At 41.4% G+C, this 19,436-nt stretch overlaps 1 protein-coding gene across 24 annotated transcripts in view; it reads left to right on the top strand.

Annotated features, from left to right (window-relative positions):
- RBFOX2 (RNA binding fox-1 homolog 2) overlaps positions 1-19,436 on the top strand; it is a 289,113-nt gene that overhangs the window by 158,974 nt on the left and 110,703 nt on the right. The window contains exon 1 of one of the 24 annotated variants that reach the window (XM_019835486.3): positions 15,671-16,287. The exons of the other annotated variants lie outside the window; for them this stretch is intronic. Coding sequence (XP_019691045.1) covers positions 16,243-16,287 — 45 coding nt within the window. The 5' untranslated portion in view covers positions 15,671-16,242. Of the gene's footprint in view, positions 1-15,670; positions 16,288-19,436 lie in introns of those variants that run through there. 24 annotated transcript variants of the gene reach the window in all.

Below are 19,436 nucleotides of genomic sequence, written 5' to 3'. Positions count from 1 at the left end.
CCTGAGCCTTTGAAAGTAAACTTAAAAATACATATGTATGTGTGTGTGTATACACACATATATGTCATGTTCCTTTGGTCCAAAATACGTCCACGTTTACTTTCTAAAACCATAACCACAGTCCACTTAAAATAAATGCGGCATTTAGTATAGACATTGTTGTCTCATAGGCAACCCACGTGCCAATTTTCTGGTTGTCCCAATCGCGTCCTTTATAGTACCAGATAGACTTGCCTTTTTACTAAACTTTTATTTTCAGATAACTGGAGCTGTAAGAAATCAGTTAGAGATACGCCACCATTGTTAGCATCTTGCAAAACCATAGCCCGGCGTCACAACCAGGACATCGACATTTACACTGTCAAGACACAGAACACTTCTGTCACCACAAGCATCCCTCCTGTTGCCCATTTATAGCATTCCCACCTGCCCCTACTTCTCCTTAACTCATTGCAACTACCAATCCGTTCTCCGTTTCTGTAATTTTGTCATTGCAAGAACGTTTTAGAAATAAAATCGTACGGCGTAGAAGCTTTCGAGACCACGTTCTTAAACAGCATAGTTCTCTGGAGATTCATTTGGGTTGTTGCATGTGTCGGTCCATCCTTTTTATTGTTTCGTAGCATTCCGTGGTTTGCGTAGTTTGTTTAAACGCATGTTGGGAGACATCGGCATCGTTTCCAGTTTTTGCCTATCGTGAATAAAGCCGCTGTAAGCGCTCGGGTATTGATTTTTGTGTAATCAGTTCTCGGGGCTCAATGCACAGGTGTGCCACGGCCAGCCATCCCGTGGCGATGGCATACTTACTTTTTTAGGGAACTGTTAAATTGTTTTCCAGGGGCTGTGCCGTTTTACATCCCCAGCAGCAGTGGATGAGTTACGTAGTTTCTCTGCCTCCTCACCAGTATTTGATGGTGTTTAACTGTTCTCCCCTCGCCATTCTGCTGGATACACGAAGGGGATCCTGCCAAAGTTTTCATTTGCATTTCCCTAGTGGCTAATGACATTAAGCATCTTTCTTTGTGCTGATCTAGTCTTTTAGATCCTCTTTGGTGAAATGTCAGTGCCTTACCCAGGTTCTAATTAGATTGTTTCCATACTGTTGACTTCTAAGAGTTCTTTCTGTATTCTGCGTAGTAGCCCCGTGGCAGATGTGTGGTTCCCAGCACCGCTCTCTCTCTAGCTTCTCTTTCCTTTTCGTAGAACACAAATTTTTTTTAAACTTGGGTAAAGTCTCATTTATCCATTTTTCCTTTTATGACTCATGTTTTTGGTGTCAGGTCAAAAAGAACTCTTTGGCTAGCCCTGGGTCTTTAAGATTTTCTTCTGGTGTTTCCTCAAAGTTACAGGTCTGTGAGGGTGAACATATGGGCTCCCTATTTCTCCTTCCCTAATGTTGCTTGGGCGGGGGGATTGGGATGCCTGGTGATAGCCTGGTAAGGGTGGAAATTTGGGGTCCACACTAGGCCTCTGTCGCCGTGGTTGGGAGGTGATCAGTGAGGTTGGGTTTGGCCGGATTGGGCCTCCCCTTTCCTTATCCATTGATTGCAGAGAGTGGGCTTCTGTTGGGGCCTGTTCTGTCTGCGCCCCCTGCCATTTCCAGAGTCTTCAGCTCCCCGAGTCCAGACTCTGTGAGGCAAAAAGGAAACCCTGGGAAGGGAGTTCACCACCGTGTCCTGAGGTCCCAATCCAGTTGGCTTTCTTCTTTCCACCTGTAAGAGTCTTTATATTTGTTGAACGTGTCAAATGTCCAGGGTCTTCAATTGGGGGAAATAGGGGAGAGTGTACGTATTCCTTGTTTCTGGAAGCAGAAATCGGTAGTTTTATGTTCGTTGATAGTTTCTCTGTCAAAGAGAGATGCGTGTGTAAATTAACGTATAAACATAAATGTGCCAAGAGGCATGGATGCCGTTACTTACCTCTACAGCAGACTTTTGAGAAGTTTTCCTTCAAATACACCGCCACTCTTAAGATGTCATTGTCAGTGTGCAGCACGTCTGGTTCCGGCTGTGTCTCTGTCTTCTAACTCACCCTCCGTGTGTGTCCATCTTGGACACACTGGCCGCACTTTGCTGGGTAATGATTGCACGTGTTGTTGCTCACCGCGTCAGCAATTGAAGTCTGTTTTCCTGATTTGCCATTATTCATGTCATGGTTACTTTTGTTTTAAACTACAGAACTACACAGTTCCATGGTCTTTTTTCCAGAGCTCTTGGGCCAAATATTGTGTCATAATTTGGAACCTTCTGCATGTTGGAAAGGAAAGCCAGAGCATATACTAGGGTATACGCGGCCTGTAGTTGGCTGTGGGCAACACCCTGTAATCGCAGCCATTCATGTGTCTGCAGCTAAATGATTCTGCAAACTCATACTGGTGATATTAACGGTGTCGTCACACTTTGTCATCACATTTTATCCAGTGAACCTATCTCCCACCAGCACAAAAAAGGGGGGGGGTAGGGGAGGGAAGAAAGAAATGTAGTTTTCCAAGCCTTTTGGACTCAGAATTACACATGAGGGATTTTAGACCCGTGGAAATAGGGCAGTCAGCAAGCCGAGCTGGAGTAAGGGCCCTATTTTTAGCCCTCAACTCCACGCTGTTTAACTGCTGAGGTGGTGCTCCAGGCCCTGGATTTGCCAACTGTGATTGTTTCCAGTATGAAAACAAAAGCGGCTATTGGTTTAATCCTGTTATATGGTGTTGATCTTAAAAATCGCTGGATTCATATTAGGATTTGGGGTTTAATCCTGTAAGGATCAGACTTTCATCTTATTTATCCTAAATCCCTCTTTAATCTTGTTAATTATGCCAGACCACTTTCCCAAGGGTCAGGGTATATATATGTGTGTGTGTGTGTGTGTGTGTGTGTGTGTGTGTGTGTGTGTACGTGTATGTGTACATATACATATATGGTATGCAGTCATATAGTTCCTTTTTCCAAAGATATCTTTCTCTCTGAAAAAGGCCAGTTTTCTCACAAAGAGCCATAGAACCACATGTCCTTCTCCAGAGCGGCGTTAGCATTGCAAGGATGACATCAGTTCTGTATTCTCACACCTTAGATTATCGTAAATCTCTGCAAGGCCTCCTGAGAGGGAGTCTAGTGCTCGTCTTGGATTTCCTGACAAGGCGCACGGCACTCTTCCACAAGGCGAATGTTGTTAGAGTTTAGGGGCTCTTCGTCAAAAAAATACAGTTAAATTGGTTATAATTGAGATACCACTCTCCTATAGTAGAACAGAAAATCAGTTCTTAACTTTTGACCTTCACATTGAAATTGTGCTGTGTACCTTAGGGAAGGAAGATACACATGTGGTCTCAGATCTCTCTGCTTCCACTTCATGGACTGTAACTGCTTTGGGCCTGGTGCTGTTTCTTTCCTTCTTTTTCTTAAAGGATGTCTGTCAACAACTGTCCTTGCCAAGCAGTAAAAATAATAGATCCTGGCTAACCATAAGTCATTATTTTTTTCTTTTCTTATTTCTATTTTTTAGGGGTGGGAAGTTTTATAATTGGATTATAAGGTTTACTGATAGATAGGAACCAGTCAACCTATACCAAATGATCTCTCTTGAAGCCCTACATAATTTTTCTTCTTCCTCTAGTTCTTGGGCGGTGGTTACTATCGTTTTTAAATAATAATTGGGGTGACTAATATAGATTCCTGAAGCTGCTAGAACATGGTGATTTTATATGGTAGGGAAAAATACCCTGGTTGACTCTATTTTAATCTTTCTATGAGTATTTCACTTCCAACAATTACGCAAGGATTGCTAAATATAAAAGGTAAAGCAAACCATGGTATTGTGAATTAAAATAGCCTTTAGAACTATTGATATCTCATATTCAGCCAACCTTTATTTTTTCCAAATGAAGTAGCTACAGTCTTTTGATACATACATAGTTATACACAGCTATCAGTGTCTACTTTGCATATTTATTTTAAAGGAAATAAATTATTTAAGGGAACTTATGTATTTATGTAAGGGAACTTTATTTAAGTTAAGGGAAGTGTATTTAAGGGAACTTCTTTGCAAAAATGCATGATGGCTTCATTATTGGCAGTGCTGACAGTGAGATTGTGGGAAGTGGAAAGAAGTTGTTACCAGGATCTAATTATATAAATGGGAAAAACTTAGGGTAAAGAACTCACTTTAGGTGATGGAGTGATTTTGTATGTGCATGCTTTGCCAGAAGTGAGGAGGGGCAACTTTGATTTCTAATCCGCTTTGGGGGAAGCTCCATATCAGGGCTGCGCAGAAACATTCAGTGAAGCAGCTCCTTTATCATAAAGAGAATTTTAATTAAAAAATGTTCTTGCATCGTGAGCAGAGTAAGCGACAGCCGGCTACACTGGGCATTTATCTCCTTCAAACCACATTACCAGTAATTGCTGCATTAAATCAAAGTCAGAAGAGATTACAGGTCTGAATCGAGCAAGAGGCTGGTGCCAACCCAAGGATTCCCACACTGCTGCGTCGCTGCTCCCAGAGCCTTGTCCCAGGCCCCAGTGGGGACGAGAGTCAGGGGATGCCTGACAGTCCATCTGTAAGGCACAAGCATGGTGAACACAATCCGAGAAGGGAGGCGGTTTCACGTTCAAGACCCATGGCCTTGCCTTTTGGTTAGCTTTTTGTTTTGAACACAAGGGGATGGTTTCCCATTGTTTTCGCAGTACTGTTAGTGAAAAAGAGAGAGCATGTTACCTGCTTTGCACTTGAGGAGATCGCTTTGGGATAAAAATCACTTGTTCTTTCTCTGCTCCTTTACATAGTTGTATTGCCTTCCTGGTCAAGCGTGGTCCTCTCACTTGACCGAGTGATTCAACAGAAACGGCCCTGCCCAAACCACCTATCTGTCTGTAGGGGTTTCCCCACCCTTCTTCCCCGCTACTGCCTTTCCTCCTAACACAATTAACTTAGCTCTTTAAGTGCTTTCTGCTTCCTGTTGAGGCCATGTACTCCTCAGTTCTAGGTCTGGCTTCATAAATCAGATAATTCTGAAGCTCCTTTAAATGCCCTTCCTGAATTATTGGAGATGATGATGATGACGATGGCAGTGACGGTAAGAGCAGCTATAATTTGATACTCACTCACCATGTCCCGGCGCCTGTGCATGTGCTGCCCCCCATGAGGTAGGCATTCTCATCATCGTTCTTTTCCCAGATCCTAGGACCTGAGGCAGAGACATGTGAAAGAACTTTCTCGAAGTCACACAGCTGGGACATGATGACCTGGCTTCAGACCCCTGAACTCTTACCGCACACCGTGTTGTTTCTGTACGCCCATCAGGCATTCTGCTAGGTGTTCAGGATGCTTCGAGGAATAAAACAGACTCTATAAGTCCCTGCCCTCCTGGGTTGGGAGAGGGGACAAGTTGAAAAGGATATGTGGTAGGGCCAAGGGGGTATGCAGCAGAGATGTAAACTAGACTGATCAGAAGTGATTTTCAGAAAAACCTGCTTTTATACTTCTGCTTAAATCTCATGCCTAATTTGCCACCATACCCGGAATCTCCCTTTTCATGACTTTCTTCTCCGTAATGTTGGAGGGCATGACGGTGACTTTCCCTGTCTCCCTCTACCAGCCCACCCCCTCCCCAGAGAAAATAACTAGCCCTCCACAAACTCCTCACAGTGAGTGGGGCAGGAATTAATTTATTTTAATTTTTTAATAGCTCTGTTGAAGTTTAATTGCAGTACAATAAATTGCACATGTGTAAAGTTTATAATTTGGTAAGTTTCACATATGTATATACCCATGAAATCACCCCCACGACCAGATAATGAATATATTAGTCATCTCTAAAAGCTCCCTCATGCCCCTTGTAGTCCTTCCAGCTCTCTCCCTCCACCCTGCATGTTTCCAGGCAACGACTATATTCTTTCAGTCAGCATGGATTACTTTGCATTTTCTAGTATTTTGTAAAACTGGAATCACAATAAATGCTCTTTTTTTTTTTTGCCTGGTCTATTCCACTCGGCCTAAATATTTTGAGATTCATCATCCATGTTATTGCATATACCAATGGTTCATTCATTTTTATTGCTAAATAATAGTCTGTCGGGCTGTACCATAACTGGGCCAGCATTAATCTTCTGATGGTCATTTGGGTTACTTTCAGTTTTAGGCTTTGATCTGTAAAGCTGCTATGCATATTCCTGAACAAATCTTTATATGAATACATGCTTTCATTTCTCTTGGGTAAATACTTAGAAGTGCAGTGGATGGCTCATATGGTAGGTGTATGTTTAACTTTTTAAGAAATTGCTAAACTGTTTCCACACTGGCTGTACCATTTTAGACTCTCACCAGCAGTATTTGAAACTTTCTATTGTTCCGTTGCCTTGCCAGCATTTAGTATTACCAGTCTTTTAAACTTGAGTCATTCTGGGGCGCCTGGGTGGCGCAGTCGGTTAAGTGTCCGACTTCAGCCAGGTCACGATCTCGCGGTCCACGGTCCGTGAGTTCGAGCCCCGCGTCGGGCTCTGGGCTGATGGCTCAGAGCCTGGAGCCTGTTTCCGATTCTGTGTCTCCCTCTCTCTCTGCCCCTCCCCCGTTCATGCTCTGTCTCTCTCTGTCCCCAAAATAAATAAACGTTGGAAAAAAAAAATAAATAAATAAATAAAAAAAATAAACTTGAGTTATTCTAACAGGTATGTAGTGGTCTTGTGGTTTTCATTTCCAAATGAATAATGGCATTGAATATCTTTTCACAGGCTCTGTTACCATCTCTGTATCTTCTCTGGTCAAGTGTCCAAATCCTTTGCCCATTAAAATATATATATATATACTGTGATTACTTGTTTTCTTGTGATTGAGCTTGGAGAGTTCTTATATATCTTGGATACAAGTCCTTTATCAGATACATGCTTTGCAAATATTTTCTCTCAGCTGTGGCTTGTCTTTTTATTCTCCTTACAGTAGCTTTTGTAGAGCAGAAACTTTTAATGAAGAAGTCATTTTATTAGTTTGTTCTTCTGCAAACTGTGCCTTTGGTGTCATATCCTAGAAGTCTGCCTCATCCAAGGTCATGAAGGTTTTCTCCTAGGAGTTTTCCAGTATCATTTCTTACATTTTTATGGTCTGGTCCATTTTGACGACTAGATGTAATATATGGTATAAGGTTAGGATCTCGGTTCATTTTTACTGTGTGTGCATATCCAGTTGTCCTGATACCATTTGTTGAAAAGACTATTCTTTTTTCTTTTTTTTTTTTTATGTTTATTTTTGAGAGGGAGACAGAGTGTGAGCAGGGGAGGGGCAGAGAGAGAGAGGGAAACACACAATCTGAGGCAGGCTCCAGGCTCTGAGGTGACAGCACAGAGCCCAATGTAGGGCTCGAACCCACGAACCGCGAGATCATGACCTGAGCTGATGTCGGATGCTTAAACTGACAGAGCCAGCCAGGTGCCCTGAAAAGACTATTCTTTATCCACTGCCTTGCCTTTGTACCTGTGGATCTATTTTTCCATTTCCTATTCTGTTCTATTGATGCACTTTTCTGCCCTGATACCAATACCACACTGTCTTAAGGGATGTGAGTATTATGGGAACCAGTAGACTTCAGAAGAGTGACAGTGAACTGTCACAAACCTCAGGCATAGCCTGTGATTCCAGTCCACACCTGGTGAAAAGATCGTTCTAATCTTCAAAACCTATTTTTAAACAGTGGAACGAAACGGAGAGAACTACCATGGTCACGAGCCAGAAGACTTGATATTCCCGAGATACTAATTCTCCCCAAACTGATCTTTAGATTCAGTGTAATCCCAATCCAAATCTAAGCAAGTTTTTTTTTTTTTTGGTAGTAGAAATTAACAAGCTAATTCTAAAATTCATATGGAAATGCCAAGGGCCTCGAATAGCCAAAACAGTTTTGCAAAAGAAAAAGTTGGAGCACTAACACAGCTTGATTTCAAGTTACAATAATTAAGACAGTGTGATACTGGTGTCAGTTTTGAGGTATATACATACCTTTTAATGTCATCCAATGAGATTGGGTCAGTTAGGTTTCGCTGCCTAACAAACCTCCCCAAGACATAATGCCTTAAAACAGTGTTAGTCGTTTACCTGCTCTCAGTTCCGCAGGTCAGGAATCTGGGTGGTTCTTCTTGTCGGGGTTGGCCGGGCCTGGGTGTCTGGGATGACCTCCCTGTCACATCTGGTGGTTGGCTAGCTGATTGGTTTGGGGAGCACAGCTGGAGCAGTTCACCTCTATTCCACTTTGTTTTCCACCCGTCCTTACACGGTAGTCTCAGGGTTCCAGAGCGTAGCAAGGGAGGGCAAGCCCCAGTGAACAAAACACCTGTCAGACCTCCGATTGCGTCACATTTGCTGATGGCCCAATGGCGAACGCAAGTCACAAGGAAGGCTAAGACCAATTTCAAAGGGTGGAGGGAAAATCCCATCACTTCATGAAGAGGCTCTGAAATCATCTGACGATTTTTGTAATCTATCACAGAGGTATTATGAATGAGGTAAGATAAAAGTTTCTGTGGAGGGTAAAAGGCTCTATTATGTAGCCTTATGTAGAATCATTTGCAGACATATTTCCCTAACAGCATTTGAATATCTGTAGTTATTTTCTGTTCTAAATGGTGTATCTTTGGTGCGGCTGGGTGGCTCAGTTGGTTAAGCGTCCAACTTGATTTTGGCTCGGGCCAGGATCTCACAGCTCATGAGTTCAAGCCCCATGTCAGGCTCTGCGCCGACAGCCTGGAGCCTGCTTGGGATTCTCTCTCACTCCTTCTCTGTCTGCCCCTCTCCTGCTCATGATCTCTCTCCCTCTCAAAATAAATGAACAGTAAAATAAAAAAAATAATTAAAAATAAATAAAGGCATATCTTTACCCTTACCCGTTATGTACTGTCTGTCTTTCTGGATTTGCAGTGAATGTCTATTGGCCCATTTTTTATGGATACCTTTTACTTCTTAGTAGTACTGATGTAGCGAAAGAGTAATTAAAGACACTTCTGACAAAAACGTTCATTTCTGGCCTCACTGTTTGCATGCCTTGTCTCTCTCTCCAGATAGAATAACGCATTTCAGCCATAGCGTGGCTTATTCTGTTATTACCCATACTTCCTCGTGTACCGTATGTCACGCAAAGGAGTTCTTTCTGTACACAACTTCTCCGGTAGGTATAATTTCAAGTGTTTCCATTGGTGTAGAAAATTCAACAATTCTCACAGCACCTTACAACCAACAGAACTTTTGCGTGAATATTTTTGAATAGGCTCTTGACTTCGTGCCATATATTTACCTGCCTGCTTTTCTTTACGCGTCCTACGTGTGGCCCCGCCCCTTCCGTGCTGTTGTAGGCCTTTGCAATGCTGTTCCACTGCCTCAGAGCCCCCCCCCAACCCCACCTGGAAAACTCTTTTTCACAGTTCATTTTAACTGCTCGTGAAGTATTCCTGGCTTCCGTTGCTCTGGGGAGTTCGATGGTGGCAGTGGTGGCAGCTGTGGCCTTTCTCCCAAGTCACAGTGTAACACATGTGGCATCTGTCAAGTGGTATTTTGGTGTTTATTATTTTCCACTCTCTCTCCCTTGCTGCCAGCTCTTTGAGAGTTTTTTCAGTTTCTAGGGCTTCATGCGATGTTGGGGATTTCTTGGTTGAACGAATGGGTGTTGACTGAATGAGCAAATGAGAGATGGTCTGTTCCTGGTTGTTAATCCATTTCGTTCTGATTTGTAGTTGCAGGTAATTGCAGACCTTCCCTTTTCACATGCTGGTAGGCATGTGCTGTGTGAAAGGTATTGGCTTAATTCTTTTTTTTTTTTTTTTGAGTTTATTTATTTATTTTTAGAGGGGGGGGCAGAGGGAGAGAGAGAGAATCCCAAGCAGGCTCCGCACCGCCAGTGAGGAGCCCCCAATGTGGGGCTTGAACTCACCAACCATGAGATTATGACCTGAGTGGAGGTAGGACGCTTAAGTGACGGAGCCACCCAGGCGCCCCAGTATTGGCTTAATTCTTTGAGAGAAATGCAAAGTTGGACAGACAGGTCTTGCCCTTAAAGAAGTCGCCTAAGAGATTAAACAAGTATTGCTAAAAACATACAAGGTGCTTAGTGTGCTATAAGTCAGCTAAAGGTAAAGTACCATGAAGTTCAAACAAAAGAGAAACTCCTTCTGGCTGGAAGTAATCAGGAAGAGCTTTGTGGAGCAGAATGCATTTAAGCGAGACCTCCAAGGGGTCTGTTTTAAGGTTTGGTCATTTTGAAATGGGTAAGAAAACCATATAATCAAAGGCACAGAGCCAAAAAAAACAAGCAAGGTAGTGGTCCAGTTCACCTTGATAGAGGCAATAGTAGGTGGTCGAATGTATCAGTAATTATTTTTGTACTTCACTGTCACTTGGAAGACGAAGAAGTATTCCAAGATAGAAAGTTTTGTTCAAATTTACATGCAGGTATCGTGTCTGTTGTCCATTCTGATCATGAATTTATTAATTCTGCTGCCATCCTTTTACTGCTGTTACTAAAACAGCTCTCTCACACAAAACTTCTCGATCCCTATTTGCTAAATTCAGTTATCTTTCCTAAATTCTCATTTTTTAAACCTTTCTGTATTTCTGCTCGACATCGCTATATACTCAACTCTGGTATCAATTTATGAAATACTTTCCCTAGTGTAAGAGACACAAGATAGAAGAATAGTAACAGATGTCCTCTGTGTCCTGGCTTTTGTGAACAGTACATGATCCTGCTTAATCTTTTTTATCCTTTGTTGCTATTTCTGCCTTCTAGAAGTGAGTATTCCTTAAGGTTCTATTTTCAGCCCTTTGCCTTGTATCCACTGCGCGTTTATCTCTTTCTTTTCTTTTCTTTTCTTTTCTTTTCTTTTCTTTTCTTTTCTTTTCTTTTCTTTTCTTTTCTTTTCTTTTCTTTTCTCTTCTCTTCTCTTCTCTTCTTTTCTCTTTTCTTTCTTTCTTTCTTTCTTTCTTTCTTTCTTTCTTTCTTTCTTTCCTTCCTTCCTTCCTTCCTTCCTTCCTTCCTTCCTTCCTTCCTTCCTTCCTTCTTTTTTCTTTCTTTTTTAAAGTACATAGTGGTTCAGTAATGTTGTGGACTAAATCAGTGTGGGAGAACATTGCTCATTTTTAATCTCAACCACATTCTGCTGTTGGCTGTTCCTCCCATGCTCCTGTTGCCTCTTCATTTCTAACCCTGACCTCTCTTCTAGGGCTGCCACCTACACCTCTGAGCACTTGTTAGACATTTCCTGTTGGATGTCCTGCCATAACTTTAAACCAGTGTATGCGTCTGATTTTCCTGTTTTATCAGTGTGATACTTACTTGGCCAGTCAGCTCAACTTAGAACCTTAGTGTTAGATTTAATTACCTTTCTCTTCTACCCTGTATCCAAACAGTCTGCAATTCCCGTGGATGCTGCCCTTGTAATGTCTCCTACATCTCTACCTTCATTATTCCTACTGCTGGCATGTGGTTTTGCATTAGTAATCTGTAGATGATTGCAATTGTGTAGCCTCTCCTCGGCCTCCCTGCTTCAGCTTGTTCCTCCTTTCCATTCTTCCTATGGCCACCAGAGCTGTTTTCACGAAACAGTTTTGTAACAACACTCGTCCCTTCTCAAACTGTCTTTAAAGATGAGGTCTGAAATACGTAGCTTGATGTCCTAGGCTGTCCACAGTGAATCCAACCTACTTTTCTTAGCATTTACCACTATTTACCCACAGTTGTCTAGACTGGTCACACTGGTCCATAAGTAGGTCTTGCGTATTTCTAACTACATATTTTACCTATATATATCTCTGTCTTTCTCTGCCTCGTCCCGTTCAACCCCATCTATCTCAAGCCCTGTCTGTTTTTGAACTGCTGTGTTATCCCTGTACACAGCAGTCGTTGGAATCTTCTAATATTATTGTCACTAAAACTAATTTTATACCTTAGAGCGGAAGTCCTTGCAGTCTGTGTTAAGCGTTCTACCGTGGACACTCTTGGTAGGATTGTGGCGTAGGCAGAAGGGAAAGAAAGAGAGAAGGAAAAAAGAACAAGAGAGTAGAAAAGAGAAGAATCTCCAATACTGTCTGGCTGTCCGGTACTTGGTAAGTCTTGAGATGCCTCCGAGACTTAAATTTCATGAATCTCAAGGTAGCTTCTAGATATCTCACTCTTAAATATTACTGGGTCCGTTTCTCTCTGATATCATTACAGTCTATCTAACACACGTGTTATAGGTATGTCAGCTGTTGAAATCTGTGATCTGGGTGTCTTACTAATGAGATGCATGAAATATATATGAACAGCCATTTTCTGTATTTATAACTGATGAGTAAACAAAGATTTCAATACTATGAAAGCAGTCATAATATTGCAAAAAGGGTGTACTTTTTCAAATGGCATATATTTTAGAATTTTATTTTGACTATATTACAATTTAAAATTTTTTACAAGAGGTGAGTCAACAGGCAAGAAATACAGGGAGTTATAATTCATATGCTGAATTATTTTGTCATTTTTCTGAAGGGGGCTAATTATTTAAACTAATTATTAGTTTAAATAATTATTAAACTATTAATAGGCAGAATCTAGGTAAGACATGGTTAAGTTTGTTTATCCGTGTCCTCCAGAGAGTTTATAGTCAGGCCATCATGTAAAGTAAAGCAAATGTGATAGTATAGAGGCTGAGAAAGTATTGCTAAGTTTTAAAGTACTTATACTCAAAGGAAAATGTTTTGATTCCCTTAAACTTATAAAAAGATAAATTATAGGAGCACCAAAGGCTAATTTAAATGTATTCAAACATATCAGAAGTTTATCTTTAAAGTAATAAATGAAACCTCCTCACCGTCCCACTCCCCCAGAGATGTAGGTTTTGTCATATGTGTGTGTATATAAATATGATATATGTTACATACAGTACATGGTATATGTGTGGCATCTGTTGGTATGTGTATCAACCAGTAAGTTATATATGTGTGTGTGCGTGCACGTGCACGTAAATATGTAACGTATCTAAGATATATAAAGCTTACAAATTAAATACATGATTTATTGATTGATATACAGAGATACATATGTGCATTTAAAAATATGGAATTACACTCTCTACATTACTCAGCAATATAATTTTTTTCACTTAATATTGTAGTCACATCTTCTCACCCTGTATGTATAGATCTATCCTCAAGAAGAATTTAAAGCTCTCGAAATTGACAAGGCTCGCAGTAACATATGTGGAGACCATTTTCAAGTTTAAATTATATAGGTTGTTCTTGGGGCGCCTGGGTGGCCCAGTGGGTTATGACTCTTGGTTTCAGCTCAGGTCGTAATCTCACGGTTTGTGGGTTTGGGCCCCGTGTTGGGCTCCACGCTGAATGGCAGGGCTTGCTTGGGATTCTCTCTCCCTCTCTCTGTCCCTCCCCCTCTCACGCTTTCTCTCTCAAGGCGGATAAATAAACTTACAAATTTTTTTTTTATCAGTTCTAGAATTTGAATTATAGTGTGTCATCTTAAATACAGTACCATCTGGGAACTTCTGGGATCTTCCGTAATTAATTCACCAAATATTGAACGGAGTTAACTCATGAAATTTATCAGCCATAGTTCATTATCGCAGCCCTCCGTGGTTTATAAGAAGTGCATCGTTTCCCAGTCTTCCTATTGAGAGGAATCTTGATACCAGTCACATCAAGGATGTAATAGTGATTTATGTTAGTTTACAAGTATCTTATGTGGCCAGTACTGCTGTACTGCTCTGTATGAAGTGCAGTAGAGTGGATGTGGAATGGTATGGTGTACAAGGAGTAAGAAGGGTTGGAGAATTATCTGATTTGTGATTAGAAGCAGAAATTTAGTGGGGCTCCTGAGTGGCTCAGTCTGTTAAGCGTCCGACTTTAGCTCAGGTCATGATCTCGCCGTCTGTGAGTTCCATCCCCACGTCGGGCTCTGTGCTGACAGCTCGGAGCCTGGAGCCCGTTTCGGATTCTGTGTCTCCCTCTCTCTCTCTGACTCTCCCCCGTTCATGCTCTGTCTCTCTCTCTGTCTCAAAAATAAATAAACGTTAAAAAAAAAGTAGAAATTTAGTATCAGATTTTATTACAGAAACATTACTTTTGTTATTTCTTAATTATCGCTTTAATAGTGGTGTAGGGGATAGTCAGAATGTATATGAAAGGCCCTTAACATGTGACAAATCCAATCAAAAATGTTATGAAAATGTTATGAGGCTCAGATAATCTCTAGTCAGAATTGACAAAGCCAGAGGCTCATAGTTGTGAGAAAGTGATACTGTGGACGTGTTCTCATTAAGAGCAGCTTTGAAAAAAATGTTATTCTTTGTGTGAGAAGTGACTTATGGTGTTTAATTTTGTGCTGTAGCATCCTTTTGCCTTTTGGTTTTACCTGTGTGCTTACCTATTTCCCCCAAGACTGTAAAGTCCTTGACAACAGGACTGTGTCTGTTCATTTCTCCAGTGTTTAAGCACGGTACTAGATGTTCAGTAAATTTTAAAACGTTACACTGAATTAATGCGTTATTGTATCTCGTGTGTAATACACAGACCCAGTATACCAGCGATCTGAAGATAATCTAGTACGTTCTAATGGTCCACCCAATCTCCTAGAACCGATTTTAGGTAAATGTTTCACCAAGAGAACTATCTTAGATGTGCTAAAGCCATTTTGACTCTTAAAAAACAATTTCTTCTGAACAATCCTAAAATAAAATGCAATGACCATAAAAGGAGGAAAATTGCACCGGGGGCGGGGGGCACAGCAATACATAAACTCTCACAAATGCCTCACAGTTGCATTTAATCCTTACGGTTTAATCTTACTGAAACATGTTATAATATTACTGGCTCTCCAAGATTAGGGAGATCATAGCCCTTGAAACTAATTTAGAATTATTTACCATTTGAACTTTTGAATGCTTGCGCCAAGTAGGGAATTTCTTAGGAGCACTAGTTATAAATAGTGTGTCCCTTAGTAAGCATTCACTTTCTGCTCACTGTATGTCCTATTTTCTAAGAATTACTTAGCGGTTCTCTGGTTTTATTTTTGTTTATTTTTTGCATTTTTTAGCAGCCCTCTGGTTTTAGATGGGCTGTCTCAACTTTGAACCCCAACCCGCCGTGCTTTATCGGACTGACTTAACACCTGTCCATGTTTGTTCCTGCTTTTAATATCTGGCATAGAAATATGCGTGCACATGTGTGTTGGTATATAATGGTAGGGTGGGTATAGCAGCTTCCTAACAGAGGAAGAGCAACTGATTTTCTGAAAAGACCTTTCCACCCCCACCTTTTTTGCAGACAGCCGGAGTTAATCCTTACATGTTTGATTGGAACAGCTGAGAGAGTGTGTTGCATATCTGAAGGTCTCCGGTGGACTCATGTTGCCTCCGAGCTGGGGCCACCTCCCTCTTTTCTAGTGCCGATCCTGCCAGCTGTCCCGGCCTCTGTTAAAGCACAGTGAAGGAGGTGTTAAACGATACACAAACATACACTGTCATGAAAGGGATCCCTTTACTGCATGTAGCGGGGCGACTTCTTTTTTCTGCCCTTCCTTGCCACGACAGAGGGGTTTTATACTGTTAATCCTAGCACCTGTCTCTGCCGGAGACGGTTAGGAGGGGTGTGTGTGGCGTGTGTGTGTGTGTGTGTGTGTGTGTGTGTGCGCGCGCGCGCGTGCGTGCGCGCCACCCTACCCAAGGAGGAGTAGAGAAATAACACCAGTCCCATCTGCCTTTCCATGTCCTGGATTGGGAGTGTTCCCCTCTGACGCATTTGAAGCCGGGAACATATATATCATTTGGATCCTGGATACCTTGTGCTTCCTGCCGTTGTTTTTTTGTTTGTTTGTTTGTTTTTTACTTTTTGTTTTTGCCTCTTTAAGGAGCCCGTGTTCTCTGTCCTGGCTGTCATTCTCTGCCTCTTGAGTTTCTGGTGGTGGAGTTGTCAGTTTGAACCCACCAGAAATAGCAAGTCTCTACTGTAGTTTTCAGGCTGTAACTGGTAACTCAGTTGGAGGTTTTTTTGCTTTTCCCCTGAACGCTTCTTCTGTGTAGTGTTGAATGTTACTGGGGTGGACGCTTGGGCTGAACCAAGCTCCAGCTTCATCATCTGAGCCAGCAGACCTATCTGCGTAGACTGGGAGGCAGCCAGAGATTTTTGGGTGCTACCTAGTCCCTTTGGACAGGACAGCCAGATCAAACAAGGCAAAAGCATAGACGCTTTTGGTACTGTCTTTATCTGAAGATATTTTTCCCCTTTGCTATGTATGGTGTATATTGTATGGACTATCAATATCCTGTTGTCCAGGTAAGCTGAGGGCTGTAACGTTTTTTTGTTTTTTAAAGTACCGTTTGATTGATGTGAAGGTTTTATGGTGGGATGAAATGCTTATAAGCTTTCTGTCTTTTGACCTGGTACCACTCAGGGCTTAGATTTCCCATGGTACTTTGCTAATTTGCTGAAACAGAAGGTTTGAGTTTTATAGTATTGAGGACTGGGCAGGGGAGGTTACTTTCAACTCTAGAAGTTCTTGAAACTTCAGAGAGATTCCTGTGCGCGTGTGCATGCGTGCGTGCCTGCGTGCATGTGTGTGTGTGCGTGTGTGTGTGTTTAAACACAGCGAGCTTGTCATTATAAATGTAACATACTAAGTCACCATATTAAAGTATACTTGAGGCTTCATTCTGAGTAGATGACAAGCACACATGGCGGTTGCTGTTTTTCAGAAAGGTAATGTACGGTGGGGCACTCTCTACACACTTAATGTTTTAGACTGTTTTGTGATGGGATTAGTGGCATCTTATTTATTAACTTACTGAAGTCTAGAATCAGAAAATTTCAAGTCATTATGAAGTGTATTCCAGATATCTACCATTTGCCTTTAAATTAGTAGCAGTATAGTGAGTGAAGTTGAAGTATCCTGGATTCTGATTCAAGCTATAGCGTTAACCACCTCCATGATATGCTCAAATAGCTTCATTTGACTTGATTTCACTCTCCCTATGTATGAAATGAAGGGGTTGGACCAAGTGATCCTTCATAGGTCGCGATTCTTTGAAATATTAATGGATTGTGCTGAAAACCTAGAACAGGAGGATAAAAACGGTTAATACACTTAATTCTGAATACAGATACTAGCAGTTTTCTCAGTTTGTTTCGGTTTACTTTTATTTTCATGGTACTTCGTTATTTTTTCCTTTGAAATGGCCATTTCTCTAATAATTAGCTCCTAAGCTGTAGGTTGGACAGAAATGCATAGGGTTAAAGGAAGTGACAAACTAACCATTACATCCTATTGTGTATTTTGGGCCTAAAGGCTAACCAGGCTATTTTTAATTGAACCTATTGGGTAAGCTCTCCAGAGGAAACTCCCAGCTCTCATTCATGGCCACCAGGATTGAAGTCAGATGGGAGGGGATGTGGTTATGTTTCTTCAACTATGTGTTTTACTTATATTCTGTTATATGTATGTGTTTCCATTATTTTGAGTTATTCAGGTCAAGGGTATTTACCACAATGAGGTTTTGATATATTTGTGGGTCTTACTTACCTGTGGACTGTTTCTCTACTGGCATAAAACAGTAGATTGGTCCACATAACAGTTTAAGGCTGAAAGTGTCATGAGACTAGATTAGAAACAAAGCTTCTTCCAAGTAAATATTGATGTGCTTTTGAAGAGAAACATCTGTGAGCGGTATTTTTCTAAGACCCAGCTAGCAAAGTAAGGGACTTGTAGTAACAGTTGTATAAGTAAAATTGCGGGGAAAAACTGGAAAAGCAAAAGTGTTCCCAAGGAGGATTGAAGTATCAGAGATCTATGGAAAAAATAATTATAATGTATAAAAGAAGTTTTGGGGTAGAAAACTGGCCACCTCCCAACAAGGGAAAGGTGGTGGGGTGGATTAAAGCGTTCCTATTTAGAAATTACAACATTTGCTAGTCTTTTTTTTTTTTTTAATTTTTTTTTTCAACGTTTATTTATTTTTGGGACAGAGAGAGACAGAGCATGAATGGGGGAGGGGCAGAGAGAGAGGGAGACGCAGAATCGGAAACAGGCTCCAGGCTCTGAGCCATCAGCCCAGAGCCTGATGCGGGGCTCGAACTCACGGACCGCGAGATCGTGACCTGGCTGAAGTTGGACGCTTAACCGACTGCGCCACCCAGGCGCCCCAACATTTGCTAGTCTTTAGCAGTGCAATTTTATTCGTTTATGATAAAATGTATTTGACACCCTAAATCTTTTTAGTCATTAAGTTTTAATATTGGTAAAGGTAGCGCTCAGTGTTTGAAACAACCCTTTCTTTCCTGGCTTTGCTCCATTTAGTAGCTATATTCTATCTGAAATTCAAGTAGCTTAGAAATGCAGATAATGAGATTTTAATTTTAAGAGTACACTCTCTATTCCACCACATCAGGGAAATGAATGAGATTGGAAAAACAATTTTAAGTTGAAGGATCCAAAACTATTTTACAATCTTATTTATTAATTCAGTTAGGGAAACAGTTTTCTTTCAGCGCCCTTGTAAATGGGCAATAGATAGCTGTTGGCCACCTAAACTTTATTTATTTAAAAAAATTTTTTTAATCTTTTAATTTATTTTTGAGACAGAGAGAGACAGAGCATGAGCAAGAGAGGAGCAGAGAGAGAGGGAGGCACAGAATCTGAAGCAGGCTTCAGGCTCTGAGCTGTAAGCACAGAGCCTGACCCGGGGCTGGAACTCAAGGACCGTGAGATCATGACCTGAGCTGGTCGGACGCTTAACCGACTGAGCCACCCAGGCGCCCCTTATTTTTTATTTTTTAAAATTTACATCCGAATTAGCATATAGTGCAACAATGAATTCAGGAGTAGATTCCTTAGTGCCCCTTCCCCATTTAGCACATCCCCTCTCCCACAGCCCCTCCAGTAACCCTCAGTTTGTTCTCCATATTTATGAGTCTCTTCTGTTTTGTCCCCCTCCCTGTTTTTATATTATTTTTGCTTCCCTTCCCTTGTGTTCATCTGTTCTGTGTCTTAAAGTCCTCATATGAGTCGAAGTCATATGATATTTGTCTCACTGACTAATTTCGCTTAGCATAATATCCTCCAGTTCCATCCACATAGTTGCAAATGGCAAGATTTCATTCTTTTTGATTGCCGAGTAATACTGCAGTGTATATATATACCACTTCTTCTTTATCCATTCATCCATCGATGGACTTTTGGGCTCTTTCCATACTTTGGCTATTGTTGATAGTGCTGCTATAAACATGGGGGTACACGTGTCCCTTCGAAACAGCACCCCTGTATCCCTTGGATAAATGCCTAGTAGTGCAATTGCTGGGTCGTAGGGTAGTTATATGTTTAGTTTTTTGAGGAACCTCCATACTGTTTTCCAGAGCGGCTGCACCAGCTCGCATTCCCAGGCCACCTAAACTTTTATCTCCACTGTAGTTATAAAATTTTCTTACTAGCT

The sequence above is a fragment of the Felis catus genome, chromosome B4 (assembly GCF_018350175.1).
Source record: "Felis catus isolate Fca126 chromosome B4, F.catus_Fca126_mat1.0, whole genome shotgun sequence".
Lineage (NCBI taxonomy): Eukaryota > Metazoa > Chordata > Mammalia > Carnivora > Felidae > Felis > Felis catus.
This window is presented reverse-complemented; position numbering and strand designations above follow the sequence as displayed.